General features: G+C 40.5%; 1 protein-coding gene across 1 annotated transcript in view; it reads left to right on the top strand.

Annotated features, from left to right (window-relative positions):
* The first annotated feature begins 4,403 nt into the window (after nucleotides 1-4,403).
* Nucleotides 4,404-21,175, top strand: part of LOC140679264 (vitellogenin receptor Yl-like) — a 32,015-nt gene continuing 15,243 nt past the window's right edge. The window contains exons 1-11 of the mRNA XM_072914325.1: nucleotides 4,404-4,536; nucleotides 4,645-4,797; nucleotides 6,990-7,205; nucleotides 7,271-7,477; nucleotides 11,680-11,895; nucleotides 11,965-12,194; nucleotides 13,359-13,491; nucleotides 13,759-13,949; nucleotides 17,609-17,795; nucleotides 19,539-19,751; nucleotides 19,833-20,010. Of these exons, the coding sequence (XP_072770426.1) occupies nucleotides 4,476-4,536; nucleotides 4,645-4,797; nucleotides 6,990-7,205; nucleotides 7,271-7,477; nucleotides 11,680-11,895; nucleotides 11,965-12,194; nucleotides 13,359-13,491; nucleotides 13,759-13,949; nucleotides 17,609-17,795; nucleotides 19,539-19,751; nucleotides 19,833-20,010 (1,985 nt within the window). The 5' untranslated portion in view covers nucleotides 4,404-4,475. The remainder of the gene's footprint in view (nucleotides 4,537-4,644; nucleotides 4,798-6,989; nucleotides 7,206-7,270; nucleotides 7,478-11,679; nucleotides 11,896-11,964; nucleotides 12,195-13,358; nucleotides 13,492-13,758; nucleotides 13,950-17,608; nucleotides 17,796-19,538; nucleotides 19,752-19,832; nucleotides 20,011-21,175) is intronic.

Genomic DNA, 21,175 nt, shown 5'->3' with positions numbered 1-21,175 from the left:
AATATTATGTTAGATCCACTATGGACTGGACTCTCATTATTATGTTAGATCCACTATGGACTGGACTCTCACTATTATGTTAGATCCACTATGGACTGGACTCTCATTATTATGTTAGATCCACTATGGACTGGACTCTCACAATATTATGCTAGATCCACTATGGACTGGACTCTCACACTATTATGTTAGATCCACTATGGACTGGACTCTCACTATTATGTTAGATCCACTATGGACTGGACTCTCACTATTATGTTAGATCCACTATGGACTGGACTCTCAAACTATTATGTTAGATCCACTATGGACTGGACTCTCAAACTATTATGTTAGATCCACTATGGACTGGACTCCCACAATATTATGCTAGATCCACTATGGCCTGGACTCCCACAATATTATGTTAGATCCACTATGGACTGGACTCTCACTATTATGTTAGATCCACTATGGACTGGACTCTCACTATTATGTTAGATCCACTATGGACTGGACTCTCACTATTATGTTAGATCCACTATGGACTGGACTCTGACACTATTATGTTAGATCCACTATGGACTAGACTCTCACTATTATGTTAGATCCACTATGGACTGGACTCTCACTATTATGTTAGATCCACTATGGACTGGACTCTCACTATTATGTTAGATCCACTGTAGACTGGACTCTCACTATTATGTTAGATCCACTATGGACTGGACTCCCACAATATTATGTTAGATCCACTATGGACTGGACTCTCATCATTATGTTAGATCCACTATGGACTGGACTCTCATTATTATGTTAGATCCACTATGGACTGGACTCTCACTATTATGTTAGATCCACTATGGACTGGACTCCCACAATATTATGTTAGATCCACTATGGACTGGACTCTCATTATTATGTTAGATCCACTATGGACTGGACTCTCACTATTATGTTAGATCCACTATGGACTGGACTCCCACAATATTATGTTAGATCCACTATGGACTGGACTCTCATTATTATGTTAGATCCACTATGGACTGGACTCTCATTATTATGTTAGATCCACTATGGACTGGACTCTCACTATTATGTTAGATCCACTATGGACTGGACTCCCACAATATTATGTTAGATCCACTATGGACTGGACTCTCATTATTATGTTAGATCCACTATGGACTGGACTCTCACTATTATGTTAGATCCACTATGGACTGGACTCTCATTATTATGTTAGATCCACTATGGACTGTACTCTCAAACTATTATGTTAGATCCACTATGGACTGGACTCTCACTATTATGTTAGATCCACTATGGACTGGACTCTCACTATTATGTTAGATCCACTATGGACTGGACTCTCACTATTATGTTAGATCCACTATGGACTGGACTCTCATTATTATGTTAGATCCACTATGGACTGGACTCTCACTATTATGTTTGATCCACTATGGACTGGACTCTCACTATTATGTTAGATCCACTATGGACTGGACTCTCACTATTATGTTAGATCCACTATGGACTGTACTCTCAAACTATTATGTTAGATCCACTATGGACTGGACTCCCACAATATTATGCTAGATCCACTATGGACTGGACTCTCACTATTATGTTAGATCCACTATGGACTGGACTCTCACTATTATGTTAGATCCACTATGGACTGGACTCTCACTATTATGTTAGATCCACTATGGACTGGACTCTCACAATTATGTTTGATCCACTATGGACTGGACTCTCACTATTATGTTAGATCCACTATGGACTGGACTTTCACAATATTATGCTAGACCCACTCGACGTCCATTACATCCGGTCTCCCCTAGGGGGGTGGGGGTCACCCACATCTGCGGTCCTCTCCAAGGTTTCTCATAGTCATTCACATTGACATCCCACTGGGTTGTGAGTTTTTCCTTGCCCTTATGTGGGATCTGGACCGAGGATGTCGTTGTGGCTTGTGCAGCCCTTTGAGACACTTGTGATTTAGGGCTATAAAAATAAACAATTAATTGATTGATTGATTGTTTTTATATTGTTTTTATATTTATTTTTATTTCTTTCAGTCATTGGTGGAGCTAAGGATAATATTTGAATATTGTTTTTAATATTGTTGTGCAGCACTTTGTAAACTTTTGGGTTGTTTAAATGTGCTATATAAATAAAGTGGATTGGATTGGATATCATCTCACTGGTGTGTGATGCCGGTCTAAACAAACACCGTGATTAATATTTTTCCATTTATTATAACACCATAAAAATTGTTTAGTAATCACATGCGTTAACATTGAAAGCCCTAATGAAAATAAAAAATATAAATGAAAAGCATTAAAATAATGATTTTAACAACAAAAAAAATTTGAAAATATAATTTAATATTTGTTGCAATATTAGATAACTAGAGATGTCCGATAATATCGGCCTGCCGATAAATGCTTTAAAATGTAATATTGGAAATTATCGGTATCGGGTTATTTTTTAATTTTTTTTATTAAATCAACATAAAAAACACAAGATACACTTACAATTAGTGCACCAACCCAAAAAACCTCCCTCCCCCATTTACACTCATTCACACAAAAGGGTTGTTTCCTTCTGTTTTTAATATTCTGGTTCCTACATTATATATCAATATATATCAATACAGTCTGCAAGGGATACAGTCCGTAAGCACACATAAGCTGGTCCACTAATAGTACTAACCTTTAACAGTTAATTTTACTCATTTTCCTTAATTACTAGTTTCTATGTAACAGTTTTTATATTGTTTTACTTTCTGTTTTATTCAAGAAAATGTTTTTAATTTATTTATCTTATTTTATTATTATTATTATTATTTTTAAAGTACCCTATCTTCACCATACCTGGTTGTCCAAATTAGGCATAATAATGTGTTGATTCCACGACTGTATATATCGGTATCGGTTGATATCGGTATCGGTAGTTAAGAGTTGGACAATATTGGATATTGGCAAAAAAGCCATTATCGGACATCCCTACTTTTTTGCTTTTGTGTCGATGAGACATTCCTCCCTCAAACCAGATGCACAAATAAATGTGACCTACACACTCCGCTGAACAACCAGCAGAGGGCACTGCAGCCACTATATGAAAAAACAATTTAAAATGAATTTGACCTTTGCAACCTCATTATACTATTGGCTAAGTTTTATATTCATAAATGTAAGTTTCTCAATACTTGACCTCTTTTTTGTGCTTTTAAAAAAAATAATTAGAACTTTACTTTAAAACGCTTTCTACAAAAAGCGGTGAAAACTATGATTATTTACGGAACTTGTGTGAGGCTATGGCTTTACACTTTGTTACATATATATATTTTGCATTCTATTTTAGTTATTTTATTGAGTTTACAACCCCCCTGGCGCTGTTTTGTACTGTTTCTGTACTTGTTTTGATTATTATTATTATTTATTTGCTTTTATCTAAATGGTGCATATTATAAATAAAGGTTTAAAAATAAATCAAGAATTTGCATAAATAAACATATATTTGTAAATATATTTTTGAGATTTGAATATAAATATGCTTGATTATGTATTTGTATTGACTTTGCATATGTGGATCGCTTTTTTTGCTTTTGTGTCGATGAGACATTCCTCCCACAAACCAGATGCACAAATAAATGTGACCTACACACTCCCCTGAACAACCAGCAGAGGGCACTGCAGCCACTGTATGAAAAAAAAATTGAAAAGGAATTTTACCTTTGCAACCTCATTCTACTATTGGCTAAGTTTTATATTCATAAATGTAAGTTTCTCAATACTTGACCTCTTTTTTGTGCCTTTAAAAAAAATAATTAGAACTTTACTTTAAAACGCTTTCTACCTCTGACAACCAAATAGCTGTGAAAACTATGATTATTTATGGGACTTTGTTATATATTTATATATTTTGCATTCTATTTTAGTTACTTTATTGAGTTTACAACCCCCCTGGTGCTGTTTTGTACTGTTTCTGTTCTTGTTTTGATTATTATTATTATTTATTTGCTTGTATGTAAATGTTGCATATTATAAATAAAGGTTTATTTAAAAAAAAAAAAAAAAAAATACAAATCCCAATTTAGACTTAAACGAAGACAGCTCAATACCAAAATAAATATTTTTAAAAAAAAAGAAAAAAGGATGGATTTATAAAAGGACGTTTAGATGGATGAGTAATGGAATAGAACGATTAAACAATGACCAGTTATTTTATTCGAAGAAATTAAAAGCAAATAAAAACAATGCGTATCAGTCAAAATATTTAACTGAAGACTTAAATATATGATTACTGAAGTGTATTTTAACACAAATAAATATCACATACAAATAATAATGACGTCATACTATTTTAGCTCCTCCCATCACCTGTGTCCTTAATTAGGGTGCATTGCAATCACCTGCACCCATTATAAAACACTTCTACGTCGTTTGCGCAAGATTCTGGCCGGTTTTATTTTAAATGTTGTGATGGCTGTATATTTATGTCTTTGTGCAGTGTTGTTGCAGTTCACAGGCTCCTTGCAAGAAGGTGAGATTTAAAGAGTTGTATTTTGTCAACCTAGTCCAGGAATGTCAATTTCAGTGGAGTTTTGTTTGACTTTAATGCATAATCGCTCATTTTTTTTGTTTTGTTTAGTTTCATCTGAAAGCAATCCCTTAAAGTGCAGCAGAGGGTTCATGTTATGCAGTGATGGCTCGGAGTGTGTGCCCCACAGCCATGTGTGTGATGGGGAGCCCGACTGCAGAGATGAATCCGATGAAGAGGATTGTGAACTGCATTGCAATGACGGTAATGCTCTCTTGAATGTAGCATTTTTAGTTTTTCATTGGATACACTGCAAAAACTGAATTATAAGTAAAATTAAATATCTCAAATAAGGGTGATATTTGCTTATTTTCTGTCTGATAAGATAATTCTTCTCACTAAGCAGATTTTATGTTAGTGTTTTACTTGTTTTAAGTGTTTTGGTCCTAAATGATCTCAGTAAGATATTACAGACAACAGAACTAAATCATCCAGACTAGAGATGAACTGTATTATGTTTATCTTACCTAAAAATAAATATATTAATTTAAAAAAAAAAGAGAATACATTTTTACTATATTTTGCTAAAAACATCAAAATTAATTATATTTGTATTTGTCTTTTTTTCTGACTCCTTATTACATCCAGCCATAGAATTATACATTAAAATAAACATATTTGAAATAATTAATTTTAAATGATCATAATTCATTTAAAATGACCATATTTAATTATTAAAATAATTGCTTGTTTATCAACAACTTTAGTATTTTATTCATTACATTTTGAAGCTCTCAGAAGCCAAGTTGTTATATTCCTTAATATTTATTTATGCAAGTTTGAAGTATCAATTATCTAAACACAGTTTTGTTTGCATATTTTCAGGATGTGTATATATGTATATATATGTGTGTGTGTGTGTGTGTGTGTGTGTGTGTGTGTGTGTGTGTGTGTGTGTGTGTGTGTGTGTGTGTGTGTGTGTGTGTGTGTGTGTGTGTGTGTGTGTGTGTGTGTGTGTGTGTGTGTGTGTGTGTGTGTGTGTGTGTGTGTGTGTGTGTGTGTGTGTGTGTGTGTGTGTGTGTGTGTGTGTGTGTGTGTGTGTGTGTGTGTGTGTGTGTGTATATATATATATACACATACATATATATATATATATATACACACACACACACACACACACACGTGTGTGTGTGTGTGAAAAATCACAAGACTACTTCATCTCTGCAGGCCTGTTTCATGAGGGGTTCCCTCTATCATCAGGAGATACATATATATATGTGTGTGTGTGGGAGTTTGTGCGTTTGCTCACAAACATTAAAAATTAGAGGGAACATTGCTGGCAAGCACCAGTAAATTACATATGTGGACAAAACTAACAAATTGGTCTGTGATTGTAGTATTATATGTATATATTATATAATTAGTGCAAAGGTTTAACATGTGTACGAGGATATTTCACAAGCCTTTACTGTGTATATAATGTAACTGTTTATGTTGTGTATAATGGGTATTTATAATATGTTGTACAAAGGACATTTCATAATTTTCGGAAGTTCATCTTGTACTTGACATTGTTTATAGGGTTAGCCGCAATACGTGTTCAACTTCAGCCTAAACCAGGGGTCGGCAACCCGCGGCTCTAGAGCCGCATGTGGCTCTTTAGCGCCGCCCTTGTGGCTCTCTGGAGCTTTTTCAAAAATGTATGAAAAATGGAAAAAGTTGAGGGGAAAATTTTTTTGTTTTTTGTTTTAATATGGTTTCTGTAGGAGGACAAACATGACACAAACCTCCCTAATTGTTATAAAGTTATAATGTTTATATTAAACATGCTTCACTGATTCGAGTATTTGGCGAGCGCCGTTTTGTCCTATTCATTTTGGCAGTCCTTGAACTCACCTTAGTTTGTTTACATGTATAACTTTCTGCGACTTTCTAGGACGTGTTTTATGCCACTTCTTTTTCTGTCTCATTTTGTCCACCAAACTTTTAACGTTGTGCATGAATCCACAAAGGTGAGTTTTGTTGATGTTTATTGACTTGTGGGGAGTGCTAATCAGACATATTTGGTCACTGCATGACTGCGAGCTAATCGATGCTAACATGCTATTTAGGCTAGCTATATGTACACATTGCATAATTATGCCTCATTTGTAGCTATATTTGAGCTCATTTAGTTTCCTTTAAGTCACATTAATTCAATTTATATCTCATGACACACTATCTGTATGTAATATGGCTTTTAATTTTTTGCGGCTCCAGACAGATTTGTTTTTGTATTTTTGGTCCAATAAGGCTCTTTCAACATTTTGGGTTGCCGACCCCTGGCCTAAACCCTTTCGGTCTGCAACATTTTCATTTTCAATCTATGAATGTACAACTGTTTGTTTATTTTGTTGACCATTGACCGAAGAATAATGAACTAACAATTATTAAAATGTCATGTTGCCTGCTTTCAGATCAATTTCAGTGTGCCCATGGGAAGAAGTGCATAAATAAGGGTGAGGAGTGTGACGGCGTACCTCAGTGCCAGGACCTGTCAGATGAGTGGCATTGTTCCAAAAAACCCGTGGGATGCGTTCACCACTGCGACAACAAAAACCGCTGCTTACCCGCAACCTTGCTATGTGACGGTGAAAGGGACTGTTTGGACGGAACGGATGAGGAAAACTGCGGTGAGTTAAGCTTAAGTGTGCTCACTTGAAACCAAACCTTTTACCCATCGATATTTTCTCAACAGAGGACCAGAATGTGAATGAAGACGAAGAGAACGGTTTAGCCACCGCGCCTCCTGTTAGGATTGTGGGTTCTGAACCTAAGTGCAATTTGGGCTCCAAAGCCTGCAAAGACAACGCAGGGTGTGTCCTCTTCAACCACGTGTGTGATGGAGAAGATGACTGCAAAGATGGATCTGATGAGATGGAATGCTCATCCACCTGTGAACAGGGTAATAGTTTGTTCTCTGGCGGTTATATTCCTTCCTATACCTGGCGGTTCCCCGTAAGAATAGCTGACGTTTGGAGAAAATGAACGAGCTAGATTTTATGCACCGCAAAAAGTCAGTGTTCAAAAACAAGAAAAAAAAGTGTATTTTATTGGACCTAAGCAAAATTATCTGCCAATAGAACAAGAAAATTTGGCTTGTCAAGACTTTCCAAAACAAGTAAAATTAAAGCTGCAAGCAGCGATGGACGGGGACCGACTTTGACGGCACATAAAATCCAAACCGAAACAGTAATTAAAACTTTTTGGTCAACTTTTAATCAGAAGGGTTCAATCGCTCTCCTGTGCTAGTTTGAAGCCGACACGACAAACGCGCTCAGAGGAGATAATGTTTGAAAAAAGGTGACCGGTTTTTACAAAACTTTTGTTTTGAAGGGGGAATTGCAAACTTCCTGTTTTTTTGCTGGGGGTTGTCAATATGTGAAATGTAGGTCTAAGTGAGGCCTACATATAGGTTTTTGTTTCATGTCTCTAAGACAGGGGTCACCAACCTTTTTTGAAACCAAGAGCTACTTCTTGGGTACTGATTAATGCAAAGGGCTACCAGTTTGACACACACTTAAATAAATTGCCAGAAATAGCCAATTTTCTCAATTTAAAAGATTAAAGATTAAAGTACCAATGATTGTCACACACACACTAGGTGTGGCGAAATTATTCTCTGCATTTGACCCATCACCCTTGATCACCCCCTGGGAGGTGAGGGGAGCAGTGGGCAGCAGCGGTGGCTGCGCCCGGGAATCATTTTGGTGATTTAACCCCCAATTCCAACCCTTGATGCTGAGTGACAAGCAGGGAGGTAATTTTTATAGTCTTTGGTATGACTCGGCCGGGGTTTGAACTCCCAACCTACCGATCTCAGGACGGACACTCTAACCACTAGGCCACTGAGTAGGTGCCTTTAACTCTGTTATTATTAATAATTAATGATATTTATCTTTGTGGAAACACTGATCATAATGATTTCTCACAATATATATAGAAACAGATAAATATCAATATGCAACACTTTATTTTTATATTTTTTCTAAGTGCACATTTTTCAAATTGAACATTTTCAAATGATCACATCTAAGACAGTCTTGTGAAATCACAACATCCCATTTCAACTAGCTAGCCACTAACATTTTTTAACAAATCATGAATTACTTTGCACGATGTTTGTACAAATAACTCATGTAAAATACAAAAGTCAACTCTCAAATTTTTAAATAAAGGTCACACTTTAAACTGGACACCAAATCTGTTATCTGTTTCTTTGTCAGTTAGTGAAGACCAAGTCTTTAAAATATTTCCTTGGATTTTCAAATTCTATTTGAGTTTTGTCTCTTAGAATTAAAAATGTCGAGCAAAGCGAGACCAGCTTGCTAGTAAAGTAATACAATAAAAAAAATAAATAAAAAAAAAATAGAGGCAGCTCACTGGTAAGTGCTGCTATTTGAGTTATTTTTAGAACAGGCCAGTGGGCTACTCATCTGGTCCTTAAGGGCTACCTGGTGCCCGCGGGCACCGCGTTGGTGACCCCTGCTCTAGGACATTCCTACTGGAAGTTACAGGCAGTTTTGTCTGAGTTTTCCTCCTAGGAGCAGTTGTGTCTGTGTTTTCTTCCTAGGGGGCGCTAGAGCACAATTTTGAGTTTTGGGGTTGTGTTTTTCTTTTTATTAGATCGCAATTTTTGCCAGTCCTGATGTGTCCAGTTTGAGTTTTGAAGCATGTTAAGGTGGTCAAATTACAGGTCAAAGAGGCAAAAGTGACTGTTTTTACTAAAATTTAGTTTTGAAGGGGGAATTGCCAACTTCTTGTTTTTTTGCTGAAGGATGTCAATGTATGAAATTACCTCCCTGCTTGGCACTCAGCATCAAGGGTTGGAATTGGGGGTTAAATCACCAAAATGATTCCCGGGCGTGGCCACCGCTGCTGCTCACTGCCCCCCTCACCTCCCAGGGGGTGATCAAGGGTGATGGGTCAAATGCAGAGAATAATTTCGCCACACCTAGTGTGTGTGTGTGACAATCATTGGTACTTTAACTTTAATTTAACATGCATGAAAACTCGCCAAAGTTCAAAGAGTAACATTTTTAATTTCATAAACTCTTAAAGAATGTTTTAAAAAATACAATAAAATTAGGCCCTGCTACCAGTTTTACAGTGAATCAATGTTTGAAAAGAAACACTTGGTTGGAACTGAACATTTTTAGGGCAAAAAGTATGTCTTGTACTTTAACTACTCCTGGTAACTTTGCACAAATCAAAATTAGTGATACTAGACCAGTGGTTCTTAACCTTGTTGGAGGTACCGAACCCCACCAGTTTCATATGCGCTTTCACCGAACCCTTCTTTAGTGAAAAATAAAATTGTTTTTTCAATTCAAGAAAAATGTTTTTTTACTGGTGCACAAAATGAACCGTGCATGAATATCACCTTTGTTCAAAGAACAAAACCAACACAGTGCATGAACTCACAACAAATTACACACATTACCATGAATTGATTGACATGGACCCCGACTTAAACAAGTTGAAAAACTTATTCGGGTGTTACCATTTAGTGGTCAATTGTACGGAATATGTACTGTACTGTTTCATATAATGTATTCTCTTCCTTTGCAATCTGCTAGTAAAAGTTTCAATCAATCAACCTGCAAATCAGATGGAAAATTAGAGGGAACATTGTTTGGGGGTATCCATAATACGCTGATTGGGAGAAGTTTTTATTTACACGATAAGTCCGATGTGTCTACCTCCGTGGTGGAGGCTCCGCCGAACCCCTGAGGCCGACTCACCGAACCCCAAGGGTTCGATCAAACCCAGGTTAAGAACCACTGTACTAGACTGATGGGCGATGATAAATTGTGAAGGATTTTAAGGTGAACCAAAAGACTTGCACGGGAGAAGAAACTGATTTGTGTATGCTCCATCGGTCATTTGGGTTTATAAAGTTAAAACCGACGAAAGCCGTGTCCCACCCTGTTTTTATTGCACAGAGTCACATTTTAGTCTCCCATTTTGCCATTTAGAAGATTTAATAAGTGTCCTGTCGCCAGCCTAGATAAATGAACAAATGTATTTGCAGTATATACACATTTTCGGCCAATTAAGTAATTTCCCGCAACACAGCTGATCAGCTAAGAATCGGCTTCAATCGCCAAGGAATTTGTTTCCAGTAGTTGGTGTCCCTTTTTTGTACTTTAGGGTACTTTGTTTTACTCTATCCTATGTCCTATACGCTATACCAGCGAGCTTAATGACAGCAAGGGGGAAGACGCTGTTGGAATTTCTGTTGGTTGTACATATCAGTCAAGAAGCTGGAAAGGTTTTGACTGAGTTGGGTTCGGTCCAGGGGAATTTGCTTCCCTTCTTACCTGTTTTTGCAGGGTGCATGTCCTTAAGAGTGGGTGGGAGGGGATGTGCTGATCTTTAACAGTGCGTACTGTTTTATTTTTGTCCTTTTTCTGTAGCATCATCAAACCGGACTGATTGATAAACTGTTTGAACACAGAACTTCATTGACTGCTCTGTAAAACTGACTCAATCAGTTTCTGTGGCAAGCTTTGCTTCCTCAGAAACTAAGTGCATCCTATGCTGGGTCATTTGAGGCTCTAGCCACCCCCGGGATCCCGAGAGGGACAAGTGGTAGAAGATGGATGGAGTTGATGGTTTTTGGTAATCACTGTACTGAGGGAGGGAGGGCAGCACGGTGAACAGGGGTTGGTGCGTGTGCCTCACAATACGAAGGTCCTGAGTTCAATCCTGGGCTCGGGCTCTTTCTGTGTGGAGTTTGCATGTTCTCCCTGTGGGTTTTCTCCGGGTACTCCGGCTTCCTCCCACCTCCAAAGACATGCACCTGGGGATAGGTTGATTGGCAACACTAAATTGGCCCTAGTGTGTGAATGTTGTCTCTGTGTTGGCCCTGTGATGAGATGGCGACTTTCCAGGGTGTACCCCGCCTTCCGCCCGAATGCAGCTGAGATAGGCTCCAGTAAGCCTGTAAGGGACAAGCGGTAGTAAAATGCATGGATGTACTGAGGGATATTGCATGGACTGTGGATCAAAGCGAAAGAGTGTTAAGTAGAATACATTTGGAATGGATGAAAGCGATGCAAACTTCATTATTTTTGGGTCAAGTTGGAACATTTTTCTCTCCAGACCAGTTCCAGTGTGCCCATGGTAAAAAGTGCATCGAAAAGAACCAGGTGTGTGACGGCGTGCCTCAGTGTCAGGACCGCTCCGATGAACAAACGTGTGCAAAGTATGTAGAAGGCTGCGCTCATCAGTGTGACGGTGGGAGCCGCTGCATTCCTAAGAGCTTCCTTTGTGACGGAGAGACGGACTGTGGGGATGGCAGCGACGAGTCAGACTGTGGTATGTTGTGTGCGTTTAAAACAAACAAAAGGTACACTATCATTATTTTTTGAATGTTTTCCTGTGTAGAACTTAAAGACTGCAGTGCAAGTGAGTTCAGGTGCTCCAGTGGTCAGTGTTTAACGGCCTCAATGCACTGTGATGGCCACCCTGACTGCTGGGATCGTTCAGACGAAGAAAGATGCATCAAAGCGCCAGTCTGTATAACCAAGCAACGCTGCCCTCAGAGCAAGGAGTGCTTGGTGCAGGAGTGGGTCTGCGATGGAGAACAGGACTGCAAAGATGGCACTGATGAAAAGGTAGTATTTTATACTTAGTGTGTTGCTAAATGAACAAAACCTGCATTCAAATGTTTTTAACATGCTAAGCGGTTCAAAAATTGATGTGAGCTATCAAACATTGAACATTAGTGTGCTATTAGACATTAAATCCTGTACGATCAGTGTCAGAGCTTGGTCCGCATTGCCGGCAGTAAGTCGGACCAGTTTCCAGTGAGGGTTGGACTCTGCCAAGGCTGCCCTTTGTCACAGATTCTGTTCATAACTTTTATGGACAGAATTTCTAGGCGCAGTCAGGGCGTTGAGAGTATCTGGTTTGGTGGCTGCAGGATTAGGTCTCTCCTTTGTGCAGATGATGTTGTCCTGATGGTTTCATCTGGCCAAGATCTTAAGCTCTCACTGGATCGGTTCGCAGCCAAGTATAAAGCGACTGGGATGGGAATCAACACCTCAGAGTCCATGGTTCTCGCCCGGAAAAGGGTGGAGTGCCATCTCTGGGTCGGTGAGGAGATCTTGCCCCATGTGGAGGAGTTGAAGTACCTCTGAGTCTTGTTCACGAGTGAGGGAAGAGTGGTTTGAGATCGACAGGCTTCAGTAATGCGGATGCTGTATCGATCCGTTGTGGTGAAGGAACTGAGCCGGAGGGTAAAGCTCTCAATTTACCGTCGATCTACGTTCCCATCCTCACCTATGATCACGGGTACAGGCGGCCGAAATGAGTTTCCTCCGCTGGGTGGCGGGGCTCTCCCTTAAAGATAGGGTGAGGAGCTCAAACTAAAGCCGCTGCTCCTCCACATCAAGATGAGGTGGTTCGGGCATCTGGTCAGGATGCCACCCGAACGCCTCCCTAGGGAGGTGTTTCGGGCACGTCCGACCGGTAGGAGGCCATGGGGAAGACCCAGGACACGTTGGGAAGACTGTCTTCCAGCTGGCCTGGGAACGCCTCTGGATCCCCCGGGAGGAGCTGGATGAAATGGCTGGGAAGAGGGAAGTCTGGGCTTCCCTGCTTAGGCTGCTTCCCCCACGACCCGACCTCGGATAAGCGGAAGATGGATGGATAGACATTCCATTTTTTTTTTTGGTTGTCTCTTTTTATTTTAAAATATCAAGTAGATTTTGGTACTGTATCAGAAAACCAAAGTAGGAAATGTATGACAATTGGGTAATCCGTTGTTCCTCTCGCAGGATTGCCCAATAACTGCGCCATTGACTTGTGGCGATTATCAGTGGTCATGCACATCAAAGACCGAATGTATCCCTATGGCCTGGAAGTGCGACGGTACCAAAGATTGTGATGACGGAAGTGATGAAACGGAGTGTAAGTTGCTGTAAATTTGAATCTTAGTTTCTAGTGCTTGTCAACACAGCCTTTGTGCCTGTTTGCAGAATTCTACCAAATGATTCATATTACTGAATAAGTTCACTATTGGTGACCTGGTCATGTTGGATTGTATCAAAGATTTTTTTATTGTGCTTATAAATATTTTGATGTTTATGAGGGAAAACCTTCAAAATCAAGAAACATGACCCTAAGTCAGTGAGCATGATGTAGGTCTACACTAAACTTGTCAAATCTGTGTACTAGGTGAGTTGCCGGCATGTCTACCTCATCAATTCCAATGTGGCAGTTCAGAGTGTGTGGATCCATTCCTGGTGTGCAATGGAATTAGAAACTGTGCGGACGGCTCAGACGAGGATGGGAACTGCCAGATCAAGTGTGCAGAAGCTGATATCAGCCGCTGCTCTCAGAGCTGCTTCAGCACACCAAATGGTCCGGTAAGGAACAGTCTTGAAAAAAGGTTGGCAGGAAAATTACTTGAAGCAAGAGCCTCTTTCCAAAGGGTGTCCGTAAATGTCTCCTGATGGCTGCATTAAAATAAAATAAAGTTACGGGGGCCACTTGATACATTGTGTACATTAAATGTAGGTCATATGCTGTCTGAACAAAATAGCAACAGCTTGTTTTTTTCACTGTAGATGACCAATGAAATGCAGTATTTTGGTTTTTGATCAACCTTTTTGCCGAAAATGTGCAGTATTTTTATGCGGTCTGTTATTGTACGGTCAAATGTAACAAACTGGTCTGACTACACATCACTCCGTAATAGTACCGAAACAAAGAATCCCACTTGTTGGTGACTTAGTCTGTTTTTATTGAGTGCAATATCTACTGTGAGGCCAAAAAGTTGCAGCCAGCACTTTGATTACAAAAAACGTGACAAACCAATTTAGGGACTCAAAACTTTTTTTCCCCCTCCACTGCCTTCTGGCTATAGTTTTCAAAAAAGGTTAACACAATAACGGCACAGCATCTCCTCATCCGTGGCTCACTAGTGCAATAACGCCAGAAATGTGTCCCGTGAAAAACCGTCCGACCGGAACTCTAAGTTCCTTGGGCGAATAATGTAAACTCACTATACCGGTATGTTTTAGCGCTTCCATGGCGAGTTTACTGACCGATATAAGTAAGAACTTTACACTACTTTATATTAGAAATGGCAACAGCAGAGGATGAATGTCCCATAACCAGAAGATAGAGAAAAAGAAGCTTATCGACTACGGGGTCTGCACGGACTAAGGCAGACGCGCGCAATTTTGTAGGATTTATGCAAATCCCAAATACAGATCAGAAGGTAAAAAGTTGCTTTGGCATAATGTGAAACAAAACACCAGATATGTTACCTTATACACACACCATAATAAAACTTATGTTGACGCACAGTACAATCCAGTCTACACGTATCTCTTATGTTTGACTGCCATCTACTGTTTTTTTGATTGATAGACTTTTTTTATTGGTAGATTGCACAGTACATATTCCGTACAATTGACCACTAAATGGTAACACCCGAATAAGTTTTTCAACTTGTTTAAGTCGGGGTCCACGTTAATCAATTCATGGTTACACTTATTACACCATGTACCAAATAAAATAGCTTTGAGGTCGGTAAGTACAACCATAATTATTCCACTGTAGAGTTTTGAGAAAATGAAACTATTTTAAGTGCGCCTATATAGTCTGAAAAATACGGTACTAACATTACATGTACGTAAGTATTCACAGCTTTTGCTCGATAGTTTGTTGATGCACCTTTTGGCAGCAATATTTTTGAATATGATGCTACAATCTTGGCACACCTATCTTTTGGGCAGTTCCACCCATTCCTCTTTGCAGCACCAAACTCCCATCAGGTCGGATGGGAAGCGTCTGTGCAAGGCCGTTTTTTCAGATCTCTTCAGATTTGTTCAATCGGATTAAAGTCTGGGCCACTCGAGGTCATTTACATTGGCCTGGGGATGAGTGGTGCTGGCTTCCTCCAAACATCACCCCTGGCATTGACGCAGAAAAGTTCAATCTTTGTCTCAGACTAGATAATTGTTTGGCATGGTCTGAGTTCAGGTGCATTTTGGCAAACTTGTATGACGAAGTGGCTTCCATCTGGTTAGTTTACCAGACAGGCCTGATTGAAGGATTGCTGCAGAGGTGGTTGGCCTTCTGGAAGGTTCTCCTCAGAGGAATGCTGAATAATCATAAAGTTCTTGGTAATCTCCCTGATGGAGCCAATCTCCCCCAAATAAGATGGCCAGCCAACTTCAGAAAGAGTTCTGGGGGTTCCAAACTCTGACCATTTACGGATGATATAGGCCACTGTACTCATTGGGACCTTTTTTTTTAAAGATAATCCTGTCTCGGTCTACAAACAATTCCTTCGACTTAATTCTTGGTTTGCGCTCTGCTATACACTGTCAAGTGTGGGACCCACCAGCTGTGCTTTTCCAACCAACTGAATTTACCACCGGGGACTAAAATTGAAGTTGTAGAAACATCAAGGATGATCAGTTGGAACAGGATGCTCCCGGATCCCACTTTTGAGCTTCATGGCAAAGGCTGTGAATACTTGTGTACCTGTGATTTCTTAGTTCTTATTTTTAATAAAGCCGCAAAAAATTCTAAACTCTTTCACAAACTTATGTGGGATAACATGCTTCAGTTGGTCTGACCTTTTCGGAACAGCTTTCAAGTTTAAAACAAGGTACTAATTGCAAAATATTTGTGCCTGTTTGCAACATATACAGATGCCTAGATTGCTAGTTTGTAGCTTTTGTTTGCATGTGCTGTCTGGGGACTCCTGGTCTAGATTTTTCACATTTACAAAGTTTGTTACATGCAGCCCCCAAGACAAAAGTTGGGGACCCCTGGTCTAGACTGTTAACATGAGTTTTGTAAAACCACTAATGGTAAAACAAACCAGCCAATTGTTTTTGCTTTAAAATAAATGTAACTGGGCAGGTTGCAAACAGACCCATTTTTAATGAATTATATTTTTAGACCAAGCTCTGACAGATCTGACTACGTATTGCCGGCAGTAAGTCGGACCCGTTTCCAGTGAGCGTTGGACTCCGCCAAGGCTGCTTTTTGTCACCGATTCTGTTCATAACTTTTATGGACAGAATTTCTAGGTGCAGTCAAGGCATTGAGGGGATCTGGTTTGGTGGCTGCAGGATTAGGTCTCTGCTTTTTGCAGATGATGTGGTCCTGATGGCTTCATCTGGCCAGGATCTTCAGCTCTCACTGGATCGGTTCGCAGCAGAGTGTGAAGCGACTGGGATGAGAATCAGCACCTCCGAGTCCATGGTTCTCGCCCGGAAAAGGGTGGAGTGCCATCTCCGGGTTGGGGAGTTCAAGTACCTCAGAGTCTTGTTCACGAGTGAGGGAAGAGTGGATCGTGAAATCGACAGGCGGATCGGTGCGGCGTCTTCAGTAATGCAGACGCTGTATCGATCCGTTGTGGTGGAGTTGAGCCGGAAGGCAAATCTCTCAATTTACCGGTCGATCTACGTTCCCATCCTCACCTATGGTCATGAGCTTTGGGTTGTGACCGAAAGGACAAGATCACGGGGACAAGCGGCCGAAATGGGTTTCCTCCGCCGGGTGGTGGGACTCTCCCTTAGGGTGAAAAGCTCTGCCATCCGGGGGGAGCTCAAAGTAAAGCCGCTGGTCCTCCACATGGAGAGGTGCCACATGAGGTGGTTCGGGCATCTGGTCAGGATGCCACCCGAACGCCTCCCTAGGGAGGTGTTTAGGGCACGTCCGACTGGTAGGAGGCCACAGGGAAGACTGTCTCCCGGCTGGCCTGGGAACGCCTCGGGATCCCCCGGGAAGAGCTGGACGAAGTAGCTGGGGAGAGGAAAGTCTGGGTTTCCCTGCTTAGGCTGCTGTCCCCGCAACCGGACCTCGGATAAGCGGAAGAAGATGGATGGATATATGTTTAGAATATGCCAACTTGTATACCAAAAATGGCCCATTGGTTGCACTCTATAAACACAACTGCACTACCCTATCAAGAACTTTAAACAAGATGTTTGTAGCAATGTTTACTGAAACAAGACATGGAAACATAGGTTTAATTGTTTTGATGCTTGTGCCTTTGCAGCATTGCCACTGTACAACGGGCTACAGACTCCTGGCTGATGGAACCACCTGCGCTGACGTCGACGAGTGCGACGATCCCAGTTCTGCTGTGTGCAGTCAACTGTGTATAAATACTCTGGGCTCCTACAAGTGTGACTGTCACCCAGGCTACATCATGGAGGCTGGCGAACGAAACTGCAAAATCAAGGGTAAAGTAAAAGTTAACGGTTGGTGAATGTGCATGTTCTGCGATCACACTTTTGCATGGTCCTACAGTGCAAACGTGTACAGTATTAGATCCAATTGCTGATGTGTGGAGAGTGCCTTACATTTTTTCCAAAATTAACTGGAATGGCATCCAATACTTAATGGCAACTATTATGCAAAATCAATGTTTCTTACTTGATAGCTGAGCATCCTGGATGATGCCAGTCACCCTCTGCATAGCGTTATCAGTAGCCAGAGGAGCCTGTTCAGTGCTAGACTGCTTCATCCCAAGTGCAGGACTAATAGACTCCAAAAACTCCTTTGTCCCACACGCCATCAGACTGTAGAACTCCTCTCTGGGGGGAGGGGGGTACTAGGATGTCAGGGGACGCAAAGCAATAATACTGAAATAAACCAACAAAAAACAGTGCAATACATTTTCATAACATGGTCACTACTGCATAGTTTCTCTATTTTTACTGTAATATTATTATTCTTGTTTTATTTTATTTTATTTCCATTTATACCCCCGTTATTTACTGTTTAAATTTGATCTCAATTATGTATACTGCTGCTGGAATTTAAATTATCCTGAGGAAACTCTCCTGAAGGAATCAAAGTACTATCTATTTATCTCATCATTATTGTATTTCTGATCTGCATATGTTTTGAAAATGTTAAATTAAATGGAGGCATTGCAGAGATATTTATAAAACTCTTGCTTTCCTCTAAACGAGCCGTTTGGAATTTGCCCAATTTGTGACGTTTCTCCCCCGCCCCAAGCATACTTGCCAACCTTGAGACCTCCGAATTCGGGAGATGGGGGGAGCAGGGTTTGGTGGTAGCGGGGGGTGTATATTGTAGCGTCCCGGAAGAGTTAGTGCTACAAGGGATTCTGGGTATTTGTTCTGTTGTGTTACGGTGCGGATGTTCTCCCGAAATGTTTGTCATTCTTGTTTGGTGTGGGTTCAGTGTGGCGCAGATTTGTAACAGTGTTAAATTTGTTTATACCGCCACCCTCAGTGTGACCTGTATTGCATTCACTTGTGTGTAAAAGCCGCATTTATTATGTGACTGGTCCGGCACACTGTCTGTATGGAGGAAAAGCGGACGTGACGACAAGTTGAAGGGGATGCTAAAAGCAGTGCCTTTTAAGGCACGCCTCCAATATTGTTGTCCGGGTGGAAATTCGGGAGACTGGTTGGCCCAGGAGATTTTCGGGAGGGGCACTGAAATTCAGGAGTCTCCCGGGAAAATCGGGAGGGTTGGCAAGTTTGCCCCCAAGTCTGACAACAGCGGGTATTTTGATGTATGATACAGGTTTACCCGAGGAGCTCTGCACGAGTCTGCCATTGTAGTCTGACGTTATCTTGTGGGGCGGACTGACTTGGACGTGTATATGCATCCTCCGCTGTTGCCATTTCTAATAAATTAGCATTTCGTTGACTTATACCTCCAGTAGAGACTCTATGGAAGTGCTAAAAACTACAACATGGCTGAGGAGAGCAGATTCAAAGTGGAGGCATGTAAATAAGACCGCCCAAATGGTGCATCCTGAAAGTGGTTTAAAGATGGTCTGTAAAAAACTTTGACTAAAGAACTCCCATTACATGTTATGTATTCTAGACGAAAGTCTTTGAGCAATACAGAAAAGCGATTCATTGGCGAGGAAATGCAGTGTAGTCACACTTCTGTTATAAGATGTGCCTCTGAATACACAAACTAAATGACTGATTCTCCCGCAGGTGAACCTTTACTGCTGTCGTCAGTCCAAACGGATCTCTTTCTGTTTGGTCTGCGCAGCGGTAGCTTGGATGTGTTGTCTTCCTCTGCCAAGAAAGCAGTCTTATCTCTGGACTACGACTGGTACAAGCAGAGGGTGTTTTGGGTCACTCTTGACCCTGACAGCATCAGGTGGTCCTCCCTTGATCAGAAGACCACAGGAACCCTAATTAGAGGTAGATCAATGGTTTTAGTTGGGTCTAGAAGTGCGTAGTACTTGTGATTCTATGAATGCTAACCAATGATTGTATTCTCAGGTGTGCGGGCCGATTCTTTAGCTGTGGACTGGCTTGGGAGAAATGTGTACTGGATTGATGGCGTCAGTAGTCAAATTGTTGCGATGGAACTAGCCACTGCTGGGTCACCAGACCAGACTGTTATCCTGGATGAAGACCTTGATCAGCCTCGCTCCCTGGCCTTGTTTCCAGAAAAAGGGTATGGTGAAATCTGTCTGTCCTGGTTTGATTGATTGAGTATTTTATTAGTATAGTACAGTACATATTTCGTACAATTGACCACTAAATGGTAACACTCTAAGTTTTTCAACTTGTTTAAGTCGGGGTCCACGTAAATCAATTCATGGTACAAATATATACTATCAGCCTAATACAGTCATCGCACAAGTTAATCGTCAGAGTATATACATTGAATTTAATTATTTACAATCCGGGGGGTGGGATTGTAATAAACACTAGGGCAGGCCTGGGCAATTATTTTGACTTGGGGGGTGGGGGGCAGATTTAGAAAAATTCTAAATACAAAACCTCACAATGTCAGATTGAATGCTAAAAACGTTATGACAAACCGCCTTAAACTGGAATTTTACATTTTTCTATGAATGATAAAACACTGAATAGTGACAACATATGAACATCACCCCCCCCTCTACATCCACATATATTACAATCAAGCGAAACACTACCAAAATGCAACAAACACAGCGAAATATGAACGCGAAAGGTAACAAAAAAAACCCCACCTAATATCTGATATCACTAAGCTTTAGAACTTTGTTGTAAAAATCTCCTTCCACGTTTGATTGATTGAAACTTTTATTAGTAGATTGCACAGTACAGTACAATTGACCACTAAATGGTAACACCCGAATACGTTTATCAACTTGTTTGAGTCGGGTTCCACGTAAATCAATTCATGGTACAAATATATACCGTATTTTCCTCACTATAAGGCGCACCAGATTATAAGGATCACCTTCAATGAATGGCCTATTTTAAAACGTTGTTCATATATAAGGCGCACCGCATTATAAGGCTCATAGAATAGACTTTACAGTAGAGGCTGGGGTTACGTTATGCATCCCGTAGAAGCGAGACCTGTTGTGGCTCAATATTGGTCCATATATAAGGCGCACCTGATTATAAGGCGCACTGTCAGCTTTTGAGAAAATTGGAGGTTTTTAGGTGCGCCTTATAGTGCGGAAAATACGGTACTATCAGCATAATACAGTCATCACACAAGTTAATCAGAGTATATACATTTAATTATTTACAATCCGGAGGGTTTGGGGCGGGGGGGTTTGGTTGATATCAGCACTTCAGTCATCAACAATTGCATCATCTGAGAAATGGACATTGAAACA

This window comes from Nerophis lumbriciformis, linkage group LG12 (genome assembly GCF_033978685.3).
Source record: "Nerophis lumbriciformis linkage group LG12, RoL_Nlum_v2.1, whole genome shotgun sequence".
Lineage (NCBI taxonomy): Eukaryota > Metazoa > Chordata > Actinopteri > Syngnathiformes > Syngnathidae > Nerophis > Nerophis lumbriciformis.
The sequence above is the reverse complement of the archived record's forward strand: the minus strand, read 5'-3'. Positions and strand labels throughout refer to the sequence as shown.